General features: G+C 33.1%; 1 protein-coding gene across 1 annotated transcript; it reads right to left on the reverse strand.

Annotated features, from left to right (window-relative positions):
• Positions 1-9,362: 9,362 nt before the first annotated feature.
• LOC127564517 (olfactory receptor 2A5-like) lies at positions 9,363-10,295 on the reverse strand. Its single transcript, XM_052001097.1, has one exon. The coding sequence runs from the start codon at positions 10,293-10,295 to the stop codon at positions 9,363-9,365; it is 933 nt and encodes a 310-aa protein (XP_051857057.1).
• Between the last annotated feature and the right edge of the window lie 8,095 nt (positions 10,296-18,390).

The following is an 18,390-nucleotide window of genomic DNA, read 5'->3' on the forward strand; positions in this document are numbered from 1 at the left end:
GATGTGACTAGGAGAAGCTAACTCAGTGTGGTAGGCAAGCTGCCAGTACCATTGTCCCCAGTGAGGAAAGCCAGTAACAAGGTCTGTGTTCCCCAGCAAAGGAAGTTTTGATGGCAGATAGAGTAAAAGCAAGAACTTGAATGATCTTTCTTCACATCTCTTCAACTACCATTAGATAATAATTCTAAACAAATTTTAGAACTCAAAAGGCAGAATTGTCCAGAATAAAACAACTTGGAAGGTCAGGCAGGAAAAATCTGTCACACTGGGAAGAGAGTGGAACACAGTCTGCTTGACCAGCATAATTCTGACCTAAGCAAACAAATAAATCTTGGAGCAATTGAATTGACATCAGCAGTTTTAGTTTCTAAACTTCTCAGCCACAAAATTCCAAAGACAACTTAGAAGGTGAGCAAGAAAAGTATATTGTAACTGGGTGAGAGTAGCACATAATCCAACTCAGGCCACATTAACACAACCTGAGGAAACAGGAAAATGTCTTGGGAAGAATTAAATCGTCATGAAAAAATTGAAGAAATATTTCACTGGAAAAACAATTGATCTGGAAAATAGATATAGGAGAGATAATTTGAATTTTTTTAGATTATGTGAAAGTAATGATCAAAAAAAGCCTAAACATTGTCTTTCAAATAATTGTCAAAGAAAACTGCCCCAATATTCTAGAACAAGTGAGTAAGATAGAAATTAAAAGAATCCAATGATTACCTCCTGAAAGAGAGCACAAATAAAACTTAAAAATGCTTATAGCCAAATTCCACAGGTCTGAGGTCATGGAGAAAATATTGGAAGTGGACAGAAAGAAACTATTCAAGTATTGTGGAGCCATAATAAAAATAAGACAAGATTTAGAAACTTCTACATTTAAGGATCAAAGGACTTGAAATATGATATTTCAGGAGGGAAAAGAACTAGAATTATAATCAAGAATCATGTGCCTAGCAAAACTGAATATAATCCTTTGGGGGAATGGGGATGCATAACCTATGAAATAGATGACTTTCAGAGATTCTTGATGAAAAGACCAGAGTTGAATAGAAAATTTGACTTTTAAATACAAGACCCTAGAGAAGCAAAAAAAAAAAAAAGTATAAAATGGAAAGAGAAATCATAAGGAACTTAAGGTTAAACTGTTTACATTTATACATAGAAAGATGATACTTGTAATTTATAAGAACTTTTTCATCATGTGGGTAGTCAGAAGGAGGACATATATATATATTATATATATGTATATATATATATATACAGAGAGAGAGGGGGGGGCATAAGTGTTGGTCAATTGTGAAGGTATTTTATCTAAAAATAAAATTAAGTGATGATAGAAAAATATACTAGGAGAAAAAAGGGGGAGGATAAATTATCACACATGAAAGAGGCAAGAAAAAAGCTTTTAACAGTAGTGAAGAGAGGGAACTATGAGGAAATTAGTGAATCTTAGTCTCATCAAAATTGGCTCGGAGAAGGAATAATATATCCATTCAATTGGATATGGCTATATCTTATTCTATATATTAGTAGGAAGAGAAGGGAATGCTGGGATGATTGAAGGGAGGATAGACTCGGAGAAAGAGTAGTCAGAAGCAAAAAACTTTTTTTTTTTTTTTGGTGAGACAGGAAGAAAGGAGAGAGAGAGAATAGAATTAACAGCAGGGAAATATAGTTCCCAAGAACAATTGGGGAAAAAATAAAGCAAATTTCTTTGATAAAGACCTCATTTCTCAAATATATAGAGAACTTAATTATAAAAATAAAAGCCATTCCCCATTTGGCAAATGATCAAAAAATTAGAACAGTTTTCATATGAAATAACCAAAGTTAAGCATAGCCATATGAAAAAAAACTGCTCTAGTACTATTATTTGGATAAATGCATTAAAAATAATTCTACCTATTAGATTGGCTAATAGAATAGAAAAGGAAAATGATAAATGCTTCAGGGGATGTGAGAAAAATGAGACATTAATGCAATCTTGATGGAGTTGTGAATTGATTTAATCATTCTGTAGAGCAATTTTGAACTATATTCAAAGGGTTATAAAACTTTGTATACCCTTTGACCTAATAATACCACTACTAGATGTATATCTCAAAAGATATAAAAAAAGAAAAAAGAGCCTATGTGTGTAAAAATATTCCCATCAATTGGGAAAAAACTGAAAAGACTTCCATCCATTTATCCATCCATCCATCTAGCCACCCATCAGTTGATGCAAAGTGAAATGTACTATGTATAAAGTAAAAACAGTTTTATAGTATGCTCAGAAATACAATAATTTAAGACAGAATTATAATGAAAATGCCACTGAAATAAAAAAACTGATGGATGTGGAATGGAGATTAAAGCATATTTTTTTCATTTATTTTATTCTTTCTCATTTTTTCTTTTTTATCCATTTCTTTTTTCATAACTATGACTAATATGAAAATATGTTTTTACATCATAACACATCTATAAACTAGATTAAACTACTTACCTTCTCAAAAAGTGGTAATGGAAAAGAAGGAAGGAGGGAGGAAAAATTTGGAAACATTATAAAAATGAATGCTTAAAATTTTCTTGTAATGTATCTGGAGAAAAATAAAATACTATTATATTGAAAATGAGTTTAAAAAAAAAAAGCTTGTGATAGTGTCTTCTGTGATCCAAATGCAATGTTAAACTTCAAAAAATAAGCAGAAAATTCCAGCAGATCTCTGACCATAGAAATCTATTAGGGTAACAGAAACCAGAACACAAACTCAGAAAATATCAACAATGACAAAATGTCAACATATGTAGCCTCAAAGGAGAATTGAATTCATCTCAAGCTCAAAAAGTTAACTTGGAATAACTAAAAAGATTGCAAAAATCAAGTAATTGAGATAGAAAAAATCGGGAAAATAAATTAGAATTATACAGGACAAGAATGATGGGGAAAAAAGAATTGCAGTTTGTAAAAGGAAGCAAAAAAATTAACTGAAAAAAAAAACAATTTCATAAAAAATAAAATTGTTGGATGGGGAAAAAAAATCTATTGAGGAAAACACCTCCTTGAAAAGTAGAATTAGCCAAATGGAAAAAGAGAGATAAAATGAACTGAAGACAATTAGAATTGGCAAGTGAAAGCTAATGACACCAAACTATGACATTAAGAATCAGTCAAACATAACAAAAAAAAATTGAAGAAAAAGTAAAATACCTCATTGATGGAAAAAAATTACCTAGAAACTATTTCTAAGAGAGCTAATTTAAGAATTATGGGATTACCTGAAAGCCACATCTTTCAAGCATCTTTCAATAAATCATCAAGGAAAACTGCTCTGATATCCTAGAACCAAAGAATAAAATAATCATTGCAAGAATCCATTGATGATCTCCTGAAACAGATCCCAAACTGAAAACTCCAAAGAATATTGTAGCGAAATATTGTAGCTAAAATCCAGAATTATCAGGTCAAGCAAAAAATGCTGCCAGCAGCCAGACAAAAACTATTTAAAGACTGAGGAACTACACTCAGGATTACCCAAGATATAGCAGCTTCTATGTTAAACAATTTGAGGACATGGAATATGATAATTTAGAAGGCAAAGGACTACAAGCGAGAATCAATTATCCAGCAAAATTAAGCATATCTTTCAGAGGAAATGATGAGTACTTGCTGAAAAAGGGGAATTTCAACCATTTTGGATGAAAAGACCAGAGCTGAATAGAAAATTTATTCTTTGTATACAAGACTCAAAAGAAGCATAAAAAGCCAAAGAGGAAAGAAAAAAAAATGATTATTTGGGGTGAAAATGTTTACATTTCTATATGAGAAGATGATCATTGTAACTCTTGAGTACTGTATCTTTATCAGGACCTAGAAGAGACATACAAAGAAGTTGTGAGTTTAAATTGATTTTGATTGTGATATAAGAAAGAAATTAAGGGGTGGAATCAAATGATTATACTGGGAGAAGAGGTAAAATGGGTTAAATTATACCACATCAAAAGGCACAAAAGACCTATTATAGAAGAAGGAAAGAAGGGAGTGGGATGAGCATTGCTTGAACCTTAATAGCATTGCATATGGCTCAAAGAGGGAATAAAATACACAGTAGGGTATAGGAATTTGTCTTACTTTATAGGGAAGTAGGAGGGTAAATAAAAGGGAAGAAAGGAGGCTGATAAAAGAGTTGAGAAGAATTAGGAGGGGAAAGGAAAAAATAAAAGGAGGGGGGCTGATAGAAGGTAGAACAACTTAAGGGAGGTTGGGGTCAGAAGGAAAACACTGGTGAGTAGGGACAGGATAAAAAGAGAAAGAAAAGTATAAATAGACAGGAAAGAGGATGGAGGTAAATACACAGTAATTAATCAAAACTCGGAATATAAATGGATTGAAATATCCCATAAAAGTGAACCAGATAGCAAAGTGGATTAAAAACCAGAATCCTACAATATTTTGTTTAACAAGAAATACATTTGAAGCAGAAAGATACAAAAGGCAAAAAACTGGAACAGAACATGTTATGCTTCAGCTGAAGTAAAGTAAACCTGGAGTAACAATTCTGATCTCAAACAAAGCAAAAGCAAAATAGATCTAATTAAAAGATATAAGGAGAGAAACTGCTTCTTGCTAAAAAGGTGCCATAGATAAGAAATTTTAAAATTAAACATATATATACCAAATGGCATAGCATTCAGATTCTTAGAGGAGAAGTTAAGTGAGCTACAGGAAGAAATAGAAAGCAAAACTATACTAGCTAGGGACTTTAAACTCCTCCTCTTGGAATAAGATAATTCTAACTACAAAATAAACAAGAAAGAAGTTAAGGAGGTGAATAAAATTCTAGCAAAATTAGATGTTCTCAACCTCTGGAGAAAACTGAATGGGGATAGAAAAGAATATACTTTTTTCTCAGTGGTATATAACTTACACAAAAATTGATCATGTATTGGGGCATAAAAATCTCTCCGTAAAATTCAAAAAGGCAGAAATACTAAATACATCCTTTCCAGATCATGATGCAATAAAAATAAGTGTAAAAAGGAGTCATGGAAAAATAGACTTTATTTAATTAGATTTAATTTTAGAAATTTTTATTTAGATTTAATTAGAAATTAAATAATCTAATCTTAAAGAATGTATGGGTCAAACAGAAAATCTTTCTTTTTCTAAAAGGGGATTATTTAAGTGTTTAATTCCATCTTCTGTTAATCTGGGAAATTTATATTTTTGTAAATATTCATCCATTTTCAATTAAATGATGAGATTTATTACCATACAGTTGAGCAAAATAGTTCCTAATTATTGTTTTAATTTCCTCTTCATTGTTGGTAAGTTCACCCTTTTCATTTTTAATTCTGATAATGTAGTTTTCTTTTCTCCTTTTTCTAATCGAATGAACCAAAGGTTATTTATTTTAATGGATTTTTTTCCCACATAACCAATTCTTAGTTTTTTTAGTTAATTAGATTTCTTACTTTAAATTTTATCATTTTCTTGGGATATAGACATGGTAGTGGCATTGCTGGATCAAAAAGTATACACAGTTTTATAGCCCTTTGGGCTTAGTTCCAAATTGCTCTCCAGAATGGTTGAATCATTTCACAATTCTACCAACAATACATTAGAGACCCAGTTTTCCCACATCCCCTCCAACATTTATCAATACCTTTTCGTCATCTTAGTTAAACTGACTACCATATTAAAGTCCATAACATGACTGTATTCCTATCAATTCTCTAGCATTTATTGGTTTCCTCTTTTGCCATGCTCAAAAATCTCACAGATTATTTGGTAGAATCTAAATGTTACTTTCATTTATATTCTCTAATAAGGATTTGGAGCATTTTTTTATATTGTTCATATCTTGAGGTTTTTTTCCCCAAAAATCCATGGTTCATGACTTGACCAGTTTACTATGGGAGTATTCCTCTCAGTTTTACAAATTTCAAGACGTGCTCTGAAATATGAGACTTTTGGCAGAGACACTTACTATATTTTTTTCCACAATTACCTATCTCCATTCTAATTTTCAGGGCATTGGTTTTGTTTTAACAAAACACAAATTTTATGACTATATTTATCTTTTATGATCATTTTTATTTTTTCTTTGGTTATGAAATTTCCCCATATACAAATAGTTCAAAAGTAATTTCTTCATTGCTCCTCACATTTTCTTATGATGTCACCTTTAATGACTAAGTCATATATCCTTTTGAATTTTATCTTCATGAGCCATTTGAATACAATGGCACTGTTTCCTAGTTTTTCTCACAGTTTGGTTGAATAGTGAATTCTTCAGATTTGATGTTTGTCCTTCTTTACCTTTTTACCTTATGTAGTACCTCACAGAATACTTACCTATAACCTTACTATTTCAAGGAACATGTTTGATGTGGTGACAGCAATTTAGATTCCATGATTGGCATGAAATCAATCCCTTTTGTTAGACTGAAAGAAATCTTTTGAGAAGAGACAGCTTAATGTCAAACTCCAAAGTGACTGTATATCATGGTCTCAACCAAGGTAATACATGGAGGAATTACTTGGACTTGCCATTAAGGTCTGATATAACTATAAGATCAGATTTTATTTTGTTGAAAATGTACACACACACACACACCCACACCCACACACACACACACACACACACACTCCTATATTCAAAGTCATCAGATGACTGAAATAACCTGATGAAGCAGTTGTATTGGCCATAAGAGACCAAGATGTCAACATAATTGAAGGTCCCAAGTAAATGCGACGTCTATTAAGAGCTCTAACTTCAGCTTTTTATGTACCAGTTTATTAGAAAGGATGTTGTAGTATAGTATTTTGGAGGTTTTGTTCCTACCAGTATTCTTTCTGATGCTTTTAAAAGAATTGAAATTGATTTCAGTATGGATAGGATGAAAGTAAAATTCTCTAGACACAGAAATTAAGTCAGGGAGTTCTCATGATATAGTGGAGAAAGCACTGGGTTTGGAGACAGGTTATTAAGTTATTTCAGTCATGTCAACTCTTTGTAACCTCATTTGAGGTTTTCTTGGCAAACATACTGAAGTGGTTTGCCATGTCCTGCTCCAAGTCATTTTACAGTTGAGGAAATGGAAGCAAACAGAGTTATCTTGCCCAGGTTCATAAAATTAGTTGTGTCTAAAGCCAGATTTGAACTGCGGAAGATGAGTCTTTCTTACTACAGACTTGGCACTCTCGTTACCTATTTGTCTTTTTGGAAATAGAAGACATCAGTTCAAATTCCAGCTCTTTCTCTTATTATTTGTGTGATTTTGGAAAAGTCATTTAATTTTTTAATTCCCCTAATGTAATAATGAAGGAGTTGGATGACGTGACCTCTGAGGTCTCTTCTGGCTCGAAATCTATTATAAAATTATCTTTTCTTTGTACCATGTGCTCTTTGATTTTACAGTCTAAAGCAAATTTTCTCTTATTTTGCATGAAGATGAAAAAAGTTGGTTCCAACTGTATTAATATAATCACATCAGTTGTTATCCATAACTAACCTATATTTTATCCTGGTAACACAGTATATTCAATTTTATAGAGCTATTGTTATCAAACAAATATTCATAAAATATCTTTTATGTGAAAAGCACTGTCTTCGGTGTTAAGACAAGGATTATTTTAAAAAATAACAAGTCATAGTCTTTAAGAAGCTACTATCAGAACTCTTCCAATTCTCTTTCAATTTCAATTTTGCCTTCTGTGAAAATCTCTTCTTTACCACAATTAGTATTGTTCATGAAGCTAGTTATACATAGCATCCAAAGAAATCCTCTTTATTACTGATAGATAGTTCTGGGAAGTTTTTACTCATCTTATAGACATATAATTCCAAATTCATACTTTATCAAATCTATTCTATTGACCTAAAGACTCACTTAATTCTTCAAGATTGGATCAGGGAGGCTGTTATTATGTGGTATATGCTAAACTCATAGGCCTAGGATATTTCCCATTAATAAGATTCCCAGTAAAAAAAAAAAAAAGACTAGATTTATGCCATATAATTTCAGAAAAAAACTTGGATAAATGAGTGAAAATTATAGGGAGTCATATTTGGGACTAATGTTAAGAAAGAACATATTTAATTAAACTTATGTATCAATGAATACTACCCATAAAGGTAGTAAACTCCCTGCCACTGAAAGTGTTCAAGCAGAGATTGGCAAATAGCTTATTTGGGTTATTGAAAAGAAGATAGGCATAACTTTGAAATTCAGCTCTTATATTTGCTAGATCAGAGACTTTGGGCAAATTGTCTGTTTCTTCTGAGACTCAGTTTTCTCCTCCATAAAACAGAGAAAAAATTTAAACTCTTTAATTTATAAGATTAGAAAAGGAAAATATACATTTTAAAGCACTACATGAAAATGAATTGTTATTACCATCATTATTCTCTGAGTAGGTCACATTATATTCATTCTTTTATCTAACATTTATTCAAATAATCTTGACAATATGCATCATAGTGTAAGATGGTGAGAACTTTAAAAAAATGGTTGATACCCATATTTTGTTTATAATGGAAAAGAACAATTAATTAATCAACCAATCATTGTTTATTATATACCTTCTATATGACAGACATGCACAACCTGATGAGAATATAAATATAAAAGTGATTTGGATTTAGGAGCCTTATGTTCTGCTAAAATGTAAATATAAATAATATATAATAACACATATTATTGCATTAAAACATTATAAAACAAAAGCTATGACATCTGAGACAGTAGTTTTTTAAATAACTTACAAGGTCTCTTCCATCAATAAAATAATTTATTCAAGAATTCATCCAAGGTTCATACAATGGAAGTATTCTTATATAGTTTAGTCCCTGCTATAGCCTCTTTGAAAAGTAAGATCCACCCTTAGTATGGAGGATAGTGCTTTGTAAGGAATAATAAGGAAAGAAGTTACATTATGACAAATAGCTACTGAGTGAAATAAGCAGAATAAGTAATACATTGAGCACAATAACCACACGAATGTGTGATGATCAACTAGGAAAGGTTTGGTTCTTCTCAGGAGTTCAATGACCCATAGCAATCCCAGGCTTTGGATAGAAAAGTCCATCTGCATCCAGAAAAAAATCTGAGATTAATTGTAAAACAACACATGCTGTGTTCACTTCTTTTTTCTGTTTTTTAATCTCTCCTATGGTTTTTCCCTTTTGATCTGATTTTTTTTTCTCCCAACATAATTCATAAAGCAATGTGTATTAAAAATAAACTTAAAAATAAGATAAAATTACTGGTCAGAGATACAGAAAAAGCAGACATCTTTGATTTATACTCAGATGAAAAGCACCAATAATAACAAAAAATTGGAACTGGTTATGAGCAAGTCATATATTTTAGAAATGCTTTTCCTTCCTCAAAACTCTTTTCAGAGCAGCTTTCACCTCTGCATTCTTCAAGCTATAAATGAGGGGATTCAGCATAGGGTTAATAAGGCTATAAAATAGGGAGAGAATTTTCTGTCGTTTCTCTGGATCCTTGGATTTGGGGGTCATGTACATTATGATGGCACTACCAAAGAAAAGCCCAACTACACAGAGGTGCGAGGAACAGGTAAAGAATGCTTTCTTCCGACCTTCCCTAGACTGGATCCTCAGGATGGCAGAGAGAATATGCATATAGGAGATCAGAACCAAGCTGAGAGGTCCAACTAGGATGATCACAGCACTTATAAAGATAACAAGGCTGTTGAGTCTAATATCAGCACATGCAAGCTTGAGCAAAGACAAGATTTGACAGAAGAAGTGGTTGATTTCCCTGGATCTACAGAAGGGCAGTCTCAGAAAGAGAACCACATGGATCAGGGCAAGGAAGAAACCAAATGCCCATGAAATGAGAGTCAAAATACTACATTTTCTCCAGCTCATGATTATAGCATATCTGAGAGGATGGCAGATTGCCACATAACGATCATAAGACATCACCACCAAGATAAGACACTCCACATGGGCAAAGCCCAAATATAAAAGCATCTGCATTATACAGGGAACAAAAGATATGGTTCCAAATTTGTTCAGTAGACTTACAAGCATCTTTGGTACAGTGTTTGAAGCATAGGACATGTCAACAATGGCTAGATGTGAAAGGAAGAAGTACATGGGAATATGGAGGTGAGAATCCATACAGATGAGTCCCAGGATGATGCCATTCCCCAGAAGAGTGACAGCATAGAACAAGGAAAAGAGCCCAAAGAGGAATATCTGTATTTCTCGCTTGACAGGAAATCCCAGAAGGATAAATTCTGTGATCAGTGTCTGATTTTTCCACATCCTCCTGTGACAGAGATAGTCAAGCATGACAGCTGAGAAATATTTTTGAATCTTGGTTATTTACTAAATTAAATTATAGTGTTTAGGCATCATTCCTTATGTTTTCCAGATTTTAAAACAATCAGTTTTAGAGATATTATGGTTAATTTTTAGAATCCAAGATAAAAAAGGAAGAAAATATAATGTAAGATATAGCTCAAATAGGTACCAAAAGATTATTATTATTATTATTTTGCTGAGGCAACTGGGGTCAAGTGACTTGCCCAGGGTCACACAGCTAGGAAGTGTTAAATATCTGAGGTCAGATTTGAAATCAGGTCCCAGAAAGCAATTATTGCTTGCCAATAGCAAATGTAACATAGTGAAGGGGAACAAGTTCTGGATTGTGTCTGTGATGTTGGCCAAGTCTCTTTAGCTCCCTGAGCCTTTGTTTACTCAAATGTAAAATGATGAGATTCAATTCAATAATAATTTATTAAGTGCTTACCATAGGCCAGGCATAATGCTAAGTGCTTGGATACAAAAAGCAGCAATAAACAATCTTTTGTCTCAACGAACTCACAATCTAATGAATACAACAACATACTAATGATTATGTACACACAAACTACATACAGGAAAAATGGTAAGTAATTAGTAGAGGGTAGACGTAATTAAAAATGTTTGAGGAAGGCTTACTATAGAAAGTGAGATTTTAGCTGAGCCTCTAAGTAGCCAGGGAGAGCAATAGTTGGGGTGGAGAAGGGAGAGAGTACCAAGGGAGCTGGCCAGAAAGAATGGTTAGAGCTCAGAGATGGAATGTCTTTTTTATGGAACAGCCAGGAGGCCAGTATGTAGCTAGAAGAGTAGCACTGAGGAAGAAGACAATAAAATTAGGAGAGGAAACTGAAGGATTCTGAATATCAAGCAGAAAATTTTATATTTTCTCCTGTAGCCAATGGGCAGCCCTTGGAATTTATAGAATAAGGGGTCACAATGATATGATCAGATCTGTACTTTAAGAAAAATAACTTTAATGATTAAAAGGAGGATGGATTGAACTGCAGAGAGACTTGAGACAAATTTTTTGCAAAAATGCTGGTTAGGTAGTGAGAGTCTGCACTAGAGTGCCACCACTAGAGTGATAGCAGTATCTGAGAGGAGCTAAGTGCAAAGATGAAATGAACAGACTCTTAGCAATAGCTCCCAAGCTCTCATACCCATATAGGGGAGAGTATAAAGTATAGTGAAAAATCCAGGAGGACTCCTAACCTGTAAGCAAGAAGGATGGGGAGGATGGCACTGCCTTACAGTAAGTAATAGGGAAGGGAAACTGGAAGATTTAGGGGGGAGATGAGTTCTGTTTTGGATGAGTTTAAGATGTCTCCTAAATATCCAGTGAGATAGCAAAAAAAAAAAAAAAAAAAAAAAAAAACCAAACAAACAAACAAACAAAAAAAACCTCTTTAAACATCAGAGATATACCTACCATTTTTCCTGCCTAGGATAAGTTTCAAAAAATATGACCAGGTCAAGCATCACATAGCAACAAAAGCCTTCTCAAATCAGTACTCTTTAAGATTAATTCAGTTGGTAGGGGGAATAGTGAATCAGGACAACAGGTTAGAACAGAGTAAAGGTATTTTGTTTTTGTTATTGTTATTCAGTCATTTTTTACCTTTTATAAACCTAACTGGGTTTTCTTGGCAAATATGGTAGAATGGTTTGCAATTTCTTCTCCAACTCATTTAATAGATGTGGAAATTGATACAAATAAGGCTAAATGAGTTGGCCACATCTAATATGTGTCTGAATCCAGATTTGTATTTACAAGTTTTCCTGACTCCAGTCTTGTACTCTTTTCTCTTTGCCACCTAGCTGTCTGTTTTTGGTGGACAGAACAGCTTGACTGCATTGTTGTAAGTGGCAAAGAAGATATAGGACATTTGATAGATTTTTATCTGATAGTTAAACTAATTATTTAATACTTAAAAACTATTTTTGTTGTTAACAGATTGAGATATTTCAGTGTTTCTGAAATAGTATGGGGTTCAAATGTATGTATATGTGTACACATGCAAAAGAACACAAAGTACTTTCAAATATATACAAGAAAGGAAGATGCTTCTATTTAAAGAAAGGGAGAAAAGAAAGAGAGCCTTGCAAGGAATTTGGGCAGGTGGGCAGTATAAGTGGCTTTATCAGTGCTAAAGTAAAGAGATTGAAATTAATCTGAGACCAGTCCCATCCTGGCAGAAGCTACTAAGGGCAAAGACTCAACCCAATAGGAATGATTTCAGGGGTGGACAAATACAACAGAAGTGTAAACAAATAGAAAAATATAGAAGTAACAAAATGTTGAAGAATTGAGCTAAAAGATTTCCTTCTGAAAAAAGCCACTAAAATGTATGTAATCCTCACTACCATATGTCACTTTCAAAAATAGTCCACATATAAACACATAGAAAATTTGCATATAAATACAAAAAGAGAGAAATACAAAGCACATTTTTAATGTCACAATGCAAAAGAAACAATAATTCATGGATCAGGGGAAAAAAGGCACAAACTTAGTGGGTATTTAATAATGATGCCTTATAAAGAACGAGATTATAAATAAATTAGAGGAACATAGGATAGTTTATCTCTCAGACTTGTGAAGGAGAAAGAAATTTGTGACCAAAGATGAACTAGAGACCATTACTGATCACAAAATAGAAAATTTTGATTATATCAAATTAAAAGGCCTTTGTACAAACAGAACGAATGCAAACAAGATTAGTAGGGAAGCAACAAACTGGGAAAACATCTTTACAATGAAAGGTTCTGATAAAAGCCTCATTTCCAAAATATATAGGGAACTGACTCAAATTTATAAAAAATCAAGCCATTCTCCAATTGATAAATGGTCAAAGGATATGAACAATTTTCAGATGATGAAATTGAAATTATTACCACTCATATGAAAGAGTGTTCCAAATCACTATTGATCAGAGAAATGCAAATTAAGACAACTCTGAGATATCACTACACACCTGTCAGATTGGCTAAGATGACAGGAAAAAATAATGATGAATGGTGGAGGGGATGCGGGAAAACGGGGACACTGATGCATTGTTGGTGGAGTTGTGAACGAATCCAGCCATTCTGGAGAGCAATCTGGAATTATGCCCAAAAAGTTATCAAAATGTGCATACCCTTTGATCCAGCAGTGTTTCTATTGGGCTTATACCCCAAAGAGATACTAAAAAAAGGAAAGGGACCTGTATACGCCAAAATGTTGGTAGCAGCCCTGTTTGTTGTGGCTAGAAACTGGAAAATGAATGGATGCCCATCAATTGGAGAATGGCTGGGTAAATTGTGGTATATGAATGTCATGGAATATTATTGTTCTGTAAGAAATGACCAACAGGATGACTACAGAGAGGCTTGGAGAGACCTACATGGACTGATGCTAAGTGAGATGAGCAGAACCAGGAGATCATTATACACTTCGACAACGATATTGTATGAGGATGTATTCTGATGGAAGTGGATTTCTATGACAAAGAGACCTGAGTTCCAATGGGTAAATGTTGGACAGAAACAGCTACACCCAAAGAAGGAACACTGGGAAACGAATGTGAACTATTTGCATTTTTGATTTTCTTCCCGAGCTATTTTTACCTTCTGAATCCAATTCTCCCTGTGCAACAGGAGAACTGTTTGGTTCTGCAAATATATATTATATCTAGGATATACTGCAACATATTTAACATATATAGGACTGCTTGCCATCTTGGGGGGGAGTGGAGGGAGGGAGGGGAAAAAATGAAACATAAGCGAGTGCAAGGGATAATGTTGTAAAAAATTACCCTGACATGGATTCTGTCAATACAAAGTTATTATTAAATAAAATAAAATTTAAAAAAAAGAGATATAGCAAAAAAAAAATAATAATGATGCCTTAAATAATGAATAGATCTTAGGGATGGAAAAATCTAAGAGAAAAGTTAATGAATGGAAAAAATATAAAATTAACAAATTGTTAGAGACTTTAGAACTAAAAGATTTCGCCTTCTGCAAAAGAGTTATAGTTATATATGCCGAGCTATAGGTTTACAAGAGTGAAAAAAATGAATATTTAAAGTCAGATTTTTTTAAAGTATCAAATAGTTTTGCTTTTTTTCCCCTCTTAAAAATATTGATTATAAAGGATGACTTGCTGAGAGGGATAGAAGAAGGATATAAGAAACATATAAGCTATATAAAAATATATCAACAAATTTTTTTAAAGTGAGAATGGATTACAAAATCTCCCTTTGACATTGACTACTGATGTGACCCTTTTAAAATCTCTAATTCCATTTAGAATTAGTCACTTAGACAATTAGAATTGTTACTTCTTAAGATATCTATCTATTATCAGAGAAAACAATACAAAAAGAGATTATTTAAAATTATTTTCTTTGCTTTAGGAGTATAATAATTGCATATTTTTTTCCACACCATCAAGTTTGCCATTTTTTCAATTAAAGATCCTTATTCTTGCCTTTACTTAATCCCTTCTAGTTTTATTTTTGTTAGAATGAGAATTTGAGGCTGGAAATAATAAGTGCTACAGATAATACACAAATATATGTTATAGTACTACAATAATTATTATTACAGATACACTAATAAATACTATAGATTTTTGATTTCCATTTTCCAGGCTTTTTTTCTATATAATATATTTAGTCTCCAGTGTGAGCTGTTCTGAAGAATTGAAAACAATCCCAACAATATTTCTCTTCCTTATTTATTCACTAATTTTCCTTCAGTAAAAAATGCAAGATTAGATTTGAAATGTTGTTTGACATTGTAGGCAAGTATTAAATTTCTCCCCATATGTTATTGTCAACAAGGAGTTTTCTTCCTTATTTCATAATCTCATTTCCATTAGATTGACCAAAATAAAATACAAATTAAAATAATTTTCAAATTATTTCATTTTATACATGTAAGAAAAGTAAAACTCAAAATGCATAAGCTAGGTAAATATTATTTATAAAAAGCAAGACTTGAATAAGATAAGAAACAAAGATGGATTAATCCAGTATGTTGTTCAGTTTGGACCATATAAGAACAAACAGAAGAATAAAATGATCTTTAAGTATATTTTAACCTTAGTAAGTTTTGTATGCAGTAAATTATATAACCTCACTGTGTTGCATTCCTCGAAACAACAGATGACAGGAATTCATAGCATTATAAATTTTAATCAATCAGTCAATAGACATTCCTTATAGTTCAGGCCCCATGCAAAGCACTGGGAATTTAGATCTGGAATGGACTTCGAAACTTATCTGGTACAACCCCTTCATTTTTCAGATGAGGAAAGGGAGAACCAGAGAGTTAAGGTCCTTTATCTAAGGTAGGACAGGTAGCAAGTAATAGAGCCAGGATTTGAATGCAAGTCTTCTGACTCCCAATCATGTCCTCTTTCTATTACATCACATTTCCTTTCAAACCTGACTATTGGAAAGCCACTTCATCTTTTTGGGCATCCTAAAATAAAGGATATGAAGCAAATGATATCTAAGGTTCCTTCTAACCCTAAAGTTCTGTGTTTCTATTCGGCTTCTATGACTTTCAGTAATTCAAAGGACAATGGCAAAAGAAAACTATATTTATTATGAACATTTCAGGAAATGTGACAGAACTTTTAAGACTGGAAGACACCAATATTGAGGTTGATCTATCTAGGGGTCCAGGAAGGAATAAGACTTCCTTCTGAGGAAGGCACTGGGGCAGGAAGAAAATGGAAATAACAATACACCAAGGAGGATGGTTTCTTTATACAGCTGTAACCCTTGAGAATTGATCTGCTGCAAAACTACATGGCAAAATGGAAAGAACATTGAATTTGGAATTGGGAGAATCCTGACTGCCACCTATTAGCTGTGTGGGTTTGAACAACTAAGTTTCATTCTCCAGGCCTCAGTTTCCTCATCTATAAAATGAGGGGGGTTGGGTTAGATGTCATTCTAAGGTCTCTTCATGTCTATGATACTTTGAAGTAAGAAACGGTTTTTGTTTGTAGAGCTGGCAGTAGTTTAATGCCAATTGTCTTTTCAATAAGAGCTAGTTACAGTTAACAGTAATCTTTAAGAATGTAATCATTGAAAGTGAAGATTAATGATAAAAGTAACCAACTTGCCATAACCCAATTTTAAGCAGGAACCACTCTAGTTCCAATGATATAATTAGATCATTGAAAACTTACCTTTGAATCCCTGTATCTTTCCTTATTATTCAAAGGCTCAATTAACAATAGATATTTTGTGTTTACCTCTATTTTCCTTTTCAAAAGTAAATAAAAGTTGAATATAAAAATAGCAGAGAATCTTGTAAATAGCAGCAGTCCTAGAATTAGGGGGAAAATATTTTTTTGGTCATTGATGCTTCAATAATAATTCCACTATATAAAAGGGAGCAGGAATAAGAGAGCTGTATTCAGTATATTCATAATATAAACTGAACCACTTACCAATGTGAGTACTGTGACAACCTTATGATATGTCCTGTGAATTTACTCATGCTGTCACCTGTGCCTTGACATCTAAGTATTTTTTCCCTTATCCTTTCCCCCACCTCATTTTCTTCATGTTTGGATCTCTCATAGATATTTTGGCACAATATGGAGAATTATTATTCTTTATATACCTGCTTAATCTCCTCAATGAAGTTATAAGTCAAAAAGAGGTTAAAGATGTCTGTTTTTACTATCTCAATGCTTATTTTTGTATTTTGTATTTTTACCCTTAAAATCCAAACCTTCATTGTTTGCTGTTGTTGAAAGACTTCATTGTTGAAAGAACCTTGAGTGTTTAAGATCTCTCTACGGATATAGTTAATCAACTTTTCTATAATTTAAGTCTCAACAGTTTTTTGAAAGATTGAGAATTTAAGTGATAATCAGGGTTATACAATATATGTCACAAGCATGCTTTCCTGACTCTAAAGACATTTTTCTATCACAACCCTATATTCCGCCCCCTTTGAACATAGTAGTAAATATATGGTGAAGGTATAAATGAATTCAATTCTGAATCAAGGCAAATTGAATATACAACTGAATAAACTTAGTTTGTTTGAGAAAAGCTTCGTATGCTAAGGAAGTTTTACCAGATTTCTTCATGGGCTGAGAGTTGTCTCATTATATATATACACACATATACATATATACATATATATATATGTAAAAAACCTGTTCCAGTTCCCTGACACGTTTGTTTCACTAAAGTTCAAACAATTTTTGTAGAATACTTATAGCATAGAAGCATTGTAGCATCCATCATAAAAGAACAATAAAGGTAACTTCTTCCTGTTACAGTAAAAAATCAAAATGAGAATCCTTCCCACACTGGACCTGAACTTTTTACTAGTTTAGAACTCTCACAGAGCACAGTACTGATCCGCTCTGACCAGGGTGACCAAAGGAGAGTCAGAAGGGAAGTTCTCTTGTCTGGCCTCTCACACCAAAGACTATTTCCAGAATATGTATATGTTAGAGACAGGGGAAGCATTAAAACACCCCTAAGTGGAACACATCCTTGTTTTCTTTAAATTTGGACCCATAGCCACACTTTGAGCTGTTTCTAGATGTAATCCTATATTGATCATGCTCAAGTTGTGTGGTTGTCCTTTAATTTCTCTTTAGCTCCTTATCATGTACATAACTTGCCAGATCCATCTGATACCAAGAATCACCACTTCCCCAAAATTGGGATTTGAGGGGAATCAGAGAACCATTTGTTTACTGGGTATCCTTGTTGGAAGTTATTCCTGGAAGTGGTACATGACTTTGCTGCTATGACTCTAGATTTATAGCCAGCAATATGCTCACCTCAGGGGAGACATTTGCTTTCCCTTCCCAATGCTGGTGATTTCTGATTTGCCAATCACCCCTCATGTCTAAGTCATCATCCAGGGCAAATGAATCACTTAAGTTCAACATGACAAAAGCACTGATCTTTACCTGGAATTTAGCCTGAAAAAAAAATCTCCAAGTCCTACACACAGGAGCTCTCACTGTCCCTCCTAATAGGAAGCAGCATCTGGGTGTTGCTTAGAAAGGAAGGGTTTTTTCCCC

Source organism: Antechinus flavipes, chromosome 5, assembly GCF_016432865.1.
Source record: "Antechinus flavipes isolate AdamAnt ecotype Samford, QLD, Australia chromosome 5, AdamAnt_v2, whole genome shotgun sequence".
Taxonomy (NCBI): Eukaryota; Metazoa; Chordata; class Mammalia; order Dasyuromorphia; family Dasyuridae; genus Antechinus; species Antechinus flavipes.

What these genes read in the sequence shown, in the direction of transcription:
- LOC127564517 (XM_052001097.1), bottom strand. Translation starts at nt 10,295, where the DNA reads ATGTGGAAAAATCAGACACTGATCACAGAATTTATCCTTCTGGGATTT.